The 13038-nt window shown below is 33.0% G+C and overlaps 1 protein-coding gene and 1 pseudogene across 1 annotated transcript; both read left to right on the forward strand.

Annotated features, from left to right (window-relative positions):
* The first annotated feature begins 206 nt into the window (after positions 1-206).
* Positions 207-1739, forward strand: LOC112094335 (MLP-like protein 43). The gene is made up of 2 exons (XM_024174942.1): positions 207-474; positions 1210-1739. Exons 1-2 carry the CDS (start codon positions 282-284, stop codon positions 1512-1514), a joined length of 498 nt encoding a protein of 165 aa, XP_024030710.1. The 5' UTR covers positions 207-281; the 3' UTR covers positions 1515-1739.
* Positions 1740-3157: 1418 nt separating this feature from the next.
* LOC21387643 overlaps positions 3158-13038 on the forward strand; it is a 19731-nt pseudogene continuing 9850 nt past the window's right edge.

Raw genomic sequence — 13038 nt, forward strand, 5'->3', positions numbered from 1 at the left:
GGTATTTATACTATATATCCTTACTTTATAAGATTAGATGTTTACCGACTACAATAATAGTATGTCAAAGGAATTCACGTGATCAAGTAGCACTTTAAAATAATCCCGTTAAATCCAAGCACGTAATAGTATGGAATTAATAATTGAGGCTACAGGGAATTTCTTATTGGTATGATGATCTTCTATAAAAGAGTGTTAAGTGCAAATACTTTTTCTCCCAACAAATCATCCTTCTTGTCCCTAGTCTTCTCTATTATCATATAGAAAAGGAAGAAAAAAAAATGTCGTCTGATCTCTATGGAAAGCTGGAGACAGATGTAGAAATCAAAGCTTCTCCCAAGAAGTTCCATGACATGTTAAAGCACAGACCTCACCACATATCGAATCATTCAAGCGACAAAATTCATGGTTGTGAAATACATGAAGGAGAATGGGGGACTGTGGGCTCTGTCATCTACTGGAACTACTTCCATGGTAATAATTTCTAAATAAGCTCAAATCATAATCTCCCTTTCTTCAAGGGTAGAAATTTTTATATTTTCATCTCATGATGGTATAAAATGAAACAAGTTTTCATGACCATACTAGTGCATGTGTGGTAGTATACTAGTGCATACTAGTGCATGTTTTTTTTAGCATATAATAGAAAATATATGAAAATCAACTCTTCCAAAATTTAACAAAAAATTTAATGCGAGTTAGACTGTTCAAAAATATTCATGACCACTTGTATGTAATATAATTTTAGAATATTATGGATAAACCTCATGATCCATCTTTTAGGTGATGTTTTGTTCACGGGTTCTGAACCATGGTTCGTGATTCTGATTTTTAAAATTTAATTTTTTTGTGAGAGAAAAACATTGTAGCGAACCAAGAACCATGATCCAGAATCAGGCCAAAACTCTCAAAACAAACGGAGTATTAGGCCTCGTTCATTTCACCCATTCGAGTTTTCAGTTTTAAGTTTCTACAGGTAAAAGCTCTCAGAAAATGTCACATCTAACTTTTTCTGCTACAGTTAAAATCTCTCAGAAAATGTCACATCTAACTTTTTCTGCTACAGTTAAAATCTCTCAGAAAATGTCACATCTAAGTTCGAATTAAAAACTCGAATCCGTAAAGCAAACAAGGCCTTAGTTGTTCACTTTGAATTTCAAAATATTATTATGTATGTGAAATCTAAACCTGATGTGTATGAAACCCTAGATGGGAAGCTGAGAGTCGCGAAGGACATAGTTGAAGCCATAGATGATGAGAAGAATTTAATCACTTTCAGAGTGATTGAAGGAGACCTTATGGAGCACTTCAAGAGCTTCATTATCACTGTCCAAGCTAATCCCAAACCTGAGGGTGAGGGAAGCCTTGTGCACTTGACTCTGGAGTATGAAAAGCATCATGGTGAAATTATAGACCCCCACACACTGCTTCAGTTACTCGCTGATGTCACGAAAGATCTTGAAAATCACCTTCTCGAGTATGAGCCTGAGGCTGGAACTCCAGCTGTGGTTTGAGAAGAAAACGTTATGGTGGTTTGCTTATGCTTGGTTGGAACAACTAAATCTATATTTTGTGTAAAATAAATTAGGTGGTGATCATATATGAAAGAAGTGTGCATGCGTGTATACATATTATATATATATATATATGCTTGCTCATCGTTTTCTCACCTAAATAAGTATCTCTTGAAGAGATTGCTGTGTGTATATCCAGTTTGGCAAATATTTCCAAGCGTTTATTAATATTTGGCATGATCTGTTTCTCTTATGGGTGTTTTGTAAATTCATCGCACTAGAAGAAAAAGGGGGTTTTACGATGTCGTCGCAAAAAACCAAATGTCATCGCAAATATAGTCCTTTGTTCGTTGCAAATATTTCGTGGTAAATAATATATTTACAACGACAAAGTTTTGATATGTCGTCACAAATATAAAGATCTCTTTTTAACAAAAAAGACTTTGATTTGCCAGCCTTAGCTGAAGAAGACTGTTCGTATAGTAATAGGTTTGAGAACCGGCTCAGAAACATGCCCGCTAAGAAAACAGCGTTCTCGTGTCAGTGAAAAAGATAAAAGTTTGTGATCTTTCCGCTGAAATCATATACCTCGATAGGTATATGATTTCAGTTCTCTTGTCAAGGAAAGAAAGACTAAGAAGTAAAGGCGGACAATAAGGCGCAGATAGCATACTTGCCTCAAGATAGGAACATAGCATAGAAAGATTGCTGCAGTGTTTTGTAAATTCATGGCACTACAAGAAAAAGGGGGTTTTACGATGACAAAAACTCGTCGCAAAAAACCAAATGTCATCGCAAATATAGTCTTTTGTTCGTCGCAAATATTTCATGGCAAATAATATATTTGTGACGACAAAGTTTTGATATGTCGTCGCAAATATATTTGCGACGACAGTTGTCGTGAATAAATCGTCACGAATATTCTGTCGAATATGTCTTCGATGATGATGTGTCATAGAGCATTTGCGATGACATAGTGTCGTCACAAAAGTGTTTAAAACCAGTTTTCACCCGGTTTTGGACATAGCTTTCCAGGAACTTAGAAAATTTAGGATCCTGAAAAATTTTTCAAGACACATTCATTAAGAAAACATTCTAACAGAGAACACAATCCATTAAATTTTCCAATACATTCATTAGAAATGATTACAAAACGCAAAAAAAAAAAAAAAAAAAAAAAAAAAAAAAAAAACAAAAATAAAAAAATGACAATGCATAACTTCTGGAAGATATCCATAAGTTAACCAGATCTTGACCTTTTTCTCTGAGAAGAAAAAAAACGAGGGAAAAAAAAATTCGTGAACAATTGTTATGTAATCATAAAACTTATGAAAGAAAATAAAAGCATTAAAAAGAAAAATTATTAAGGTCTGAACATAAAAGCATTAAAAACAAAAAACGAAAATGAAAGAGAAGATTACTCTTGGAAGCTTTCTTCTTGAACATGGACTTCAGCTTTCGCTTCCCGAGCTTCCCTATTGCAGCGACCAAAAAATTCTGCACAAACAAACATTGGACATTAGTTATAATATTGTTGATTTTGAAGAGAATATAATGAGATTTTAAGATTTTGGAGGGAGAAAATAAGAGAAAACGATGAGAGGCCGAGTGAGAGAGAGAGAGAGAGAAGCCGATCGGAAAAAATGGAGAAGGAAGCTTTGCTAGCGGGTATATAACAGTATTTTTTGCGACGACATTGAAGACTATTTGCGACGACATCTCATCGCAAAAATAACTTAAAATTATTTGCGGCGACACTTCATTATTTGTGACGACAAATGTTGTGGGAGGAAGGTTCTGGAATTCTTATTTGCGACGACAGTGTATTGTCATCGCAAATAATATTTTGGGCACCCGCCCACTTTTCTCGCCTTCTATTTTGCTGAGGGAATTCAAAATCATTTTTGCAATGAGACATTAATGTCGTCGCCAAAAAATTTTGCCACCCGCCAAAATAATCTTTTTGCTTGGGGGAAAAAAAATAAATTAAATTTTATTTGTGACGGTACATGTTGTCGCAAATAATAACCTTTTGGCGACGACATTTCGTCGCAAATAATGTTATTTTGGCGGTAAAAGTTTGCGCCATACGAGATCTGGTGCCAAGCCATTATTTGCGACGACATGTGGCATTTTTACGACGATATTATTTTTCCAATTCGACGAACATATTTGCGACTATATGTCGTCGTAAATATTCACTTATTTGCAACGACAACTGTCGTCGCAAATGATGTCGTCGCAAAACTCTCTTTTTCTTGTAGCGTGGTCTTGGGTTTCTCTATTAATGTTCATATAAACAGATCTGATCCATCAGTTAACCCAATTTTTTTTTCTCGTTCTTCTTTTTTTTTTTTTTTTTTCAATAAAAGTAATTAGCTGGACAACCTTACCCGTACATATATCTCAAGATCTAAAGCAATTTAAAATGTGATTAGGAAAAAAAGGACTCACAATACTTTTTCCTTGCACATGGAAAATTCTGTTTCTCTTGTTTAGCTGGAATAATAAATATGTCTATATTCTCTATCTAGTGTATCAATATCATGTATACATAAGTTTAAAAGTTACCCTGTGAAAATAGTCTTGACACAAGATGATAAAGTAATGGCTGCTCGATATGAGATATGCCATGGACACGCAATGGTATTCAGATGGTAACTTACAAGTCATGTCAGATTTCGAGTAATTATTTTGTGTCATTATCCGGATTGCCAATCCGAGTCATTATTTTGTGTCATTATCCAGATTGTGAGCCCTAGTGGTAAGATATCAGATTGCTGCATACCATATCATGAAACCCTATATTCGCAAATAACAAAACAAACCAGCCTAAACTCTAATATGATTATATGTATATCCCGCACCCGTACCATGATAAATCCAACAATGAACCTTTTACCTATGTCTACCTTAATTGGATTGCTTTTTCTTATAATTAGAAACCCATCTTCCTCAAGTATATAGTGCTTAATAAGATTTCTTGTATCTCTTTAGCTAAATACACAATTAATCGATGACAGACGATTACGTTTAAACGTCTTTTTCTCCTTAGATGTGCGGTTCATTCAGTAAGAACTAAATAATTTTGTGTAACAGAGGATAATATTCGACACAAATAATAAAATATCAACATATTTTAAGATTCTGTTTATTTTACCGATTTAAATTTAAAATTTAAATTTTATGATAATAAAAAATTCTTAAAAAGAGTAATATTTAATTTTTTTTTACTTTTACTACAAGATAGAAAAGTTTTTCTTCAATATTGTCTTCTCCAGATGAGGAGAGAGAAAGAAGAAGCCTAACTCTAGTCTAAAGAAAAAAAGAAAAAGTTTCTCGGACAATTTAACTAGCACACGACACAATGATATTATTTTAAATTTGTATAAAATTAGTAAATTTAGGTTTATTATAAATTGATTTAGGTCATAATTGAATTAATAATATTAACACGATTAATAAATGAATTGTGTTTAGAATAACTTTTTAACATGAAATTATACGAATTGACACGATTAATTATATGTGTCATTTGTAATATAGTAATATGTGATATAACATTAAAGTTTATATGACATATTGAATACAAATAATGTGAATTTTAATATTTATAAGTAAAATTCATTTATTTTTCTTAAAAGAAATGATAAATTGACTAATATACAGTTAAACATGTCATGACCATGTTAAATACACCATTATTATATTAGTTATTTATCCAATATATTAATTTAAACGGATTATACGAGTTGACACGATTAACACGATTAATAAATGGATCGTGTTAGGGTTAACGTTTTTGATACGTTTAATAAATAGGTCATGTTTTGGTTGATGTTTTCTGACACGATTAATAAATGAGTTGACATGCATTACGCGAGACACATTCTATTAAAAATTTGACAGAAAATTGCCAACGTTTTAAGAGTTAAAGGGTTGTTTTACTAAAATTAAAAAAATAGAGACCGAACTGTTATTTACTAAATAGATTAGGGATCATATGTGTCAATTACCGTAAAAATAAACAAAGGAACATTAAAATAATTAAAATGTCCTATTAACAATTGATTTCGAAAAGCTCAATAATAACAACAATATTGTTAATAATAAAAAAAATATAAAAAATAAAGCAAAAAAGAATAATAAGAAAAAGAATCTATAACAACTAATAACAATCTCATAGTCCTCACATAATGGAAGAAAAGAGTCCATTATGCCCCAAATAAGCACCCCGTAGAAGAGTCTGCGTACCGATTTTTGGTGCCCGTTAGATAGTCCTCAAGGAGTAAGGCATAGATAGTGGTACTAATATAATACACAATGCCATTATGCCTTACAAATAAGCACCCCATTAAGAGTCCATGTATTTATAGTAGCACCACTTATGGTAATAAATGTCCGTTTTGCCCAACGAATGAGCACCACGGAGTTTGGTAATAGTCCTAGAGTAATTTAACAAATGGCCATAAAACTATCTTACGGCACCGCGTAAGGTTATATTGAGTTTATGCATTTAAAGACTAACGAAATCACTTTCAAAGACCTCTGACTCAGTTAGTAAACTATAATTCATTCCTAACAAAATTTCGGCATCCTATCTTATTAGGTTCATCCATTATAGCTGTTCGTAATCCACAAACAATTCTTACTGACGGTCAAAATTTATTTAAACTCCAATTATGAAATCCCTTCTCTCCCACTTCACACCTCAAAACACACCGTTCTTATATAGAGCGAGACACTTTCACATCTTCTTAACCTGGGAGAGGAACCCGAGTATTCGGTCTGATACCCTGCTACTAATTCTTCTTCTGCTTCTGGTAAATCAAAGGGTAATCTTTCACATTCTGCTAGGGAAGAAATTAGAAAAATAATAAACCCTATAGGTTAACGCCACAAATTTCACCCCTAAAAACCCATATTTTGATTGTGCCTCCCCATCGTATTTCTTTTTTATTTCTTTGCTTCGTCTATTTCTATTTGATTTGTGTTGATTCCAACCAATTTGAAATAATCGAAAGACGGATTAGCAATCCGACGCTTTAATACTCAGCCATCTCTCCCCCAATTAAAAAAGAATAATTATTATATTACATAAGTCAAAATAAAGCATAAAAAATATTATCTTATAGCTGTCACTTTATAGGAAGCATCTGAATAAATATTCAAAAATATATTATCTTGGCCCCCTGGTGGCTGATGCCAGACCAAAACTAAGTTTTGCAAAAATCTGAAATTTCTCATGCTTTGATCTGATTAATTAATTTATTTATTTTTGTTGAGAAGTATTTTAGATTTTTTGTGTTTTGAGTAAATTTACATATAAATATTTGTTTTTTTTAATGTCTTAAAACTGGTTCGCAAAGGGTACTTTGGCCATTTTGAAAAGTTTTAGCTTGCGAGTTTAATGTTTGGGAGTTTTTAAGAATACAATGATAATCATAGTATTTGCAAAAAGGGGATAGATGATGCGGTACATAAGGATATAGTCTTTATGGCGTGTTGGGAACATTTCAAAGTCAAATAAAGCAAAGTTTTCAATTTTCATGAGTTCTTTTGACGATGTCGGATTTAGATGAAACATATATGTTTTTTGAGTGGAAATGGTCCGACGGACAAAACTCGTCGCTTTACCATGATGTGAGACATTTTTTGGGCAAATTTGATCATTTCGGCCTCCAAAAGGGCTTTTGTTTTTTTCATTTTTAGTAACTTTAGTTTTCATATTAAGTTGACCGAAGAAATTCGGACTCCAGTTCCGATTACATTTTCTTTTTCCTTATGTCTAGTAGTTTCAATTTTAGTTTCCAACTCAAAATATGGAAAATTTCGCAACTCTTAAAAAAATACATTAAACGCAATTTCAGAATCGATCTTAGAATGATTCTCAAAACATGTTTATTTTTACCTTTATTAAAAACAAAATCATTTTGAAAACCAATTCTAAATGCGCCCAAATATTGTTTAGTTCTACAGTACTTTGACGCTTGATAATTTATATAACAGCTTGTAATGTTGTTCTTAATTACTAACATCTCTACTTTTTCATTTAACACTGTGACAGCTGGTTCATCCAATATTGAGTATTGCACAGCGATAGTTGAAGCCATTGATGAGAAAAACAAAATTGTGAGAAACAAGGCCATAGAAGGAGCGAGAGATAACCAGGAAACTGGACAACAGTTACAGGCTATCGATAAGGCGGACGGAGGCGGCTCCATCGTGAAAACTACCGTTGAATACGAGAAGAAGAACGAGGCGGTCCCGGATCCCACCGCGTACTTCGACTTTGCGGCTGCTCTTTACAAAACTATGGACGCTCACCTTGTCAACAATGCATAATGCAGATAGGGAAGCAACCTGTCCGCTGTGGATGTGTGCCACTATTAAATAAAGGCTGGGAAGCTCTAACTTAGGGCTTCCTTTATGTGTAATGTGGCTTATGAATGATCTTTGTGTGTGTAAGATTTTGCTTTGGTTTTACACCTTCAATCAGTTGTGGATAGTATTAACTTAACTTTTATGGTTTGGGCGGTTAACCGACCAAAATTATTCTCTTCTTCAGTTTGGTTTCAGTTTTAATTTTTTAAAAACCGACGTGGTCAGTTCGATCACCGAACCAACTAAAATTGTTGGTTTTAAACCGACGAACGGTCACTAAATTTGCTAAACAAAAAGGAGATTCCTTATCCATTGCCGATCGACTCACTTTAATAAACTCTGTTGTAACAAGTTCTCTAACTCATAGCTTCATGGTGTACAAGTGGCCTGCCAATCTCATCAAAGAATTGGAAAAGGCTATGAGAAACTTCCTGTGGTCCAGAAATATTACCAAAAAAAAAAAAAAAAAATAGTGACTATTTTTTTGGCTAAGCCTTAGTTTGGTAATGCTGTAAATTTTTAAAAAAATTAGTAATTAATAATTAATTATTTAATATAATTTTGTTGATAAATACTAGAAAGTGAAAACGAAAAAGGGAAAACAACTTTCAATCATTTTCTACATTTTTAATAAAAATCATTCTCATTGTTTTGTTTTTGTTTCCATTTTCAAAACTTTTATTAAACAAACCCAATTTGAAAATTACTCGACCATAAAACCGTACAAGCAACCCTTATTTTGATGGTTAAAGTCTAATAATCGTATATAATGATTAAAAGAATGAACATATATATTGCTAACAATACTATGTTGAAAAAAGGTTATTTTTCCTCGACCTCTTGTGCGCAGGTCGATTCCTTGTTGTTGATGTTGATGACGTGGCATTAGAGCTGAGCTGTCATCTGAATTAAAATAGGGTTCTTATTGACTTTTGGACCTTTTATTTGGTCTCCGTTTTAACCCTATAACACTTCTCACAGTTCTCATTATAAAAAAAAATGGCGCTTTGAGGGGAGATTCTCCTAAAGACGGTCACATTAATTTACGGAGTTCATGCTACTTTGATTGAGGAAAACCTTTGATGATAATGAGTTTAAGAGTACCTCAAATGTTACATTCTAGCAAGGGGAATGGTTTGAAGCCGATTTTAATTGACCCTAAAACACGGTTGGGATCACACTTAATACCGAGGGACCGGATGATAAGTCTCCGTATGTTTCAACTTCCCTACGTATTGATGAGATTAACACTATGTTTGGTAGAGTGGAAAAGGGAGAGGAAAGAAATTGAATGAACGATTTTAGAGAGGAAAAGAGATTCTTAAGAGTAAGTTTGGTTGGAGGATTCAAACCATAATTTGAATCATGGTTCATGATTTGCTACAGTATTTTCTCTCACAAAAAATACACGTACATCGAAAATAATTCTAATCTCATGGTAGAGTGGAAATGGGAAATGAAGAGAGTTGTAAATCCATGGGGCCCACCACTTTTCACTCCTTCCAACTTTGGGAAGAAAATAGGAGGGAAAAAATTTAACAAACAAAAAGAATGTAAAATAATAACTATTGTAATTTTAAACCATTCATCAAATTTTTATTTGTATAAGGGTATTGTTGTAAAATAATATAGATTTGACATTTCTTTTTTACTTTTGTTTCTTTTCTACTAAACAAAATGAATAAAAAAACCTCATTTCTACCATTTTACTTCATTCACCTAGATATTTTACGTATCATTCCTTTCTATTTTCCATCCCTCATATTAAACATAGAATAAATGTCTCACACTACAATTTGACACATTCGAATTCTTCTCTCCCAAACTTAAGGGATGTTTATTTTCTATAGTTATTGCTGATTCTGAATCATAATTCATGGTTCTCTACAATATTTTTCTCTCACAAAAAACACACATAAAATGCGAATGGTTCTGAATCATAATTTGGAATCCATAAACTAAACGTTCGTTGTGCTTTGTGAATGCTAATTCTAATACCAAAAAGAATCTGATTTGGTACCTCATGGCTAATAGGAAACGAAGAGTTTTTTCTTTTGAAGGGGCTTTTAGGCCGTTTTCTACCATTCTACTTATCTTTCTATCAACATAAGTAAAGATAGAGTTTCTTTTACATTGGTAAAAAACTTTTTGTTCAACGTCTTTTTTTTTTGTGTTTTTTTTGTTTTAGGTTAGGAAAAGAGATTTAGGGTTCGTTTGGTTGGAGGATTCAAATCATGTGATTCAAATTATTTTTGATTTACGTGTATTTTCTATAAGAAAAAATACTGTAGCGAACCACGAATCATAATTCGAATCGGGGAATGAATCCCTCTACCAAACGCCCCCTTAGTCAGGTAGGTTTCACTGGAATTGCCACCTCTCAGTCTCCAATTATCCGTTCTATTAGTATGTACGTGATGCTCTCTGGTTGGCACCCTTAAATGAGCAGACACGTGCCAAAATTTATTAGTTGAAAAAAAAAGAGCTCACGTGATTTATGAGTGGCCGACAACCTTTCCACATGTCATTCATTTCATGGTATGAAGGAGACGTGGCAGGCCCCCTTGCTGAGATTCTGAAAAGGCTGTCTCCTGTCCCTGTTGAATGCGCCTCTATCTGCACGTGATTCGCACACGCCAATCTCAGCCATTGGTGATTTTGATCTGAAAGCCTGATATATTCTGATTTTATTTTTTATTATTATGATTTAATGTGTTTATTTGTTTATTCTAATTTAAAATATAATGAAATAAGTTAAATTTTTTTTCTCTATTTGTTCTAGACCTATTTCCCGTTTCTTGTTTTCATTTCTTTTACGCCTTTTTGAAAACTTTTTCTAGGGGTGAGAATTCGTGTTGTCGTGTCATGTTCGTGTTATGTTAACCCCCTTAGTTGATACGATAAGACTTGATACAAACACGTCCCATTTATTATTCGTGTCGAAATACAAAACCCAAACAAGACGTGTATATTGAAACATTGACACGACACGACACAACAAACCCGTTTATTAAACAGGTTATAATAGTGTCATGTCAACCTGTTTCTAATAACCCATTTATTAACGAGTTTATAAAATGAGTGATAATAAGATCGTGTCATCCTATTTCTCAACCTGCTTTTCAACTTGTTTCTTAACATAGGTAACAAATGGGATGTAATTGTGTTGTAACCCTCTCCCACTTATTATTTTACAAATATGTATTTTGTTTGAAAAACATCTCATGGTTTTCAAATCGAAAACTAAACAATTTATTTTTTAGATATGTGAAATTCTAAAATTTAACTCTTAAATTCAATTTCACTTGTAACATTATTTTGCAAATCAATTTTGCAACTTAAATCAATTTAATCATATTAAATCAATTTTTAGCGCGTGGTTCTTATTTTATTTTATTTTTCTAAAACCCTTTTATAATAAATAAAATAAACAATAACAAATGCGCGTATATGTATGGCATGTTATAAAACATATGAGTAGGCACATTATATCTATATGGCATGTTATATGCATGGACATATAATATATAATTATCAACATAAAATATAATATATGCAATCGGCTATTGAGATGGATTTGACCGGGTCCCATGGCAAAATAAATTACCGAATCTGGACCGTCAGCCGTACACCTGGGTACGCGCACGTGCGTGAGATGGCCGCGCGCTGTTCGCGCCCGTGCGGACTGTCCACGCACTGAGGTGCGCCCTTTGGCCGATTCTTGGAAATTTTCTGGGCAGTTTCTGGGCATCTTTAATGGCTTCAAAACTTGATCTTCAAGGCCTCCTTTGGATTCAAAATCAAAATCCTAATTCTACCCAAAACCTAGAATTACAATAATTCTAATCCTGAATTAAATTACAAATAATTTATCAATGAATGAATATAACCGATCCATGGAACCATATAATTAACGACCAAATCCACCATCCATACATTCATCAACATGAATTAAAATTAAACATCCATAAATGTAAGTGCCTACCTATCACATAAATACATAATTAAATATCACATATTTAATATATCAATTCTGATTATCAAATAATCGAAGCATAAACTAATATCATCTATAGACCGCTCTGATACCAATTGTTGGTAACCGAATCAAATTCGGATGCGGAAGCGTGGGGGGAGGCGGATCGTGTATAATAAAAATTTTCATAAAACTTTTGAGATACTCTATAAATTATATTAATTTATGCACGAATAAATTAATCACATTAATTTATATATCAAACACTCAATCAGGAAAAATACCTGGAAGGCGACTCAGATGATAACGTGAGTTCTTTTACCTCGAACAATCCTTGCTCCAAGCTTTGTGTTTAGAAAACCAAAGTCTTCCACGTCAATTCCTTGATTCCACGTAGACGTGTGTGTGGGCACACGTGGGACAAAACAGGTTTTCAAAAACACTCGAATTTTCACAAACACCAACGCATGCACGATGTGGAATTTTTGGGGGAAAAATTTTCCTCTCTTTTTTCCTTTGAGAATTTCGGCCACCAATGCAAGTTAGGGCTGAAAAATGTTTTCAAAAATTGTATTCACAATTTTCTATCATTCTCATATTTAAAGAGTAGAAGTCAAACTTCAAAACAGAATTAAATCCATATCTCCAATTTTGAATTTGGAACAAAAAATCCCTTCCCCTTATCTCCAAGGTGGCCGGCCACACCCTATGTGTGGCGCCAATAGCAGATAGGGAAGGAAGAGAAAACATCTTTTATCCTGTAGTCCAATTTTAATTCAAATTCAAATAAGTCAAACTTAAATTAATTTGAATTCTAAGTTCAAAAGGATAAATTTAAATTATATTCACAATTCAAATTCAAATTTAAATAATCACATGATTTAAATAATAATTAATTGTCAATTAATTATTTGTCGAGTATTTAATCTTAGAATTTTATAATTCTAAAATTACTATTTTGCCCTTTGTGTCTGGTAGAATTACAAGGACGACGAGGGGACTAATGGACCTATAATCCCGAGCTCCAATAAAATTAATAATTAATTAAACACTTTAATTAGAGTCAGGTAGAATCCGTTAACCTCTCTAATTATATCTTCATCCTTGAGTACCATTGATTCTCTAATGGATAGTGATTCATAAAACACATTCATGAACCAGAGC

The sequence above is a fragment of the Morus notabilis genome, unplaced genomic scaffold, assembly GCF_000414095.1.
Source record: "Morus notabilis unplaced genomic scaffold, ASM41409v2 Scaffold424, whole genome shotgun sequence".
In the NCBI taxonomy this organism is placed as follows: Eukaryota; Viridiplantae; Streptophyta; class Magnoliopsida; order Rosales; family Moraceae; genus Morus; species Morus notabilis.

Bases quoted from the DNA above. Each gene is read 5' to 3' on its own strand.
- LOC112094335 (XM_024174942.1), top strand. From the start codon at position 282: ATGTCGTCTGATCTCTATGGAAAGCTGGAGACAGATGTAGAAATCAAA. The intron at 475-1,209 runs GTAATAATTTCT...ATGAAACCCTAG, and splicing joins CTACTGGAACTACTTCCATG to ATGGGAAGCTGAGAGTCGCG.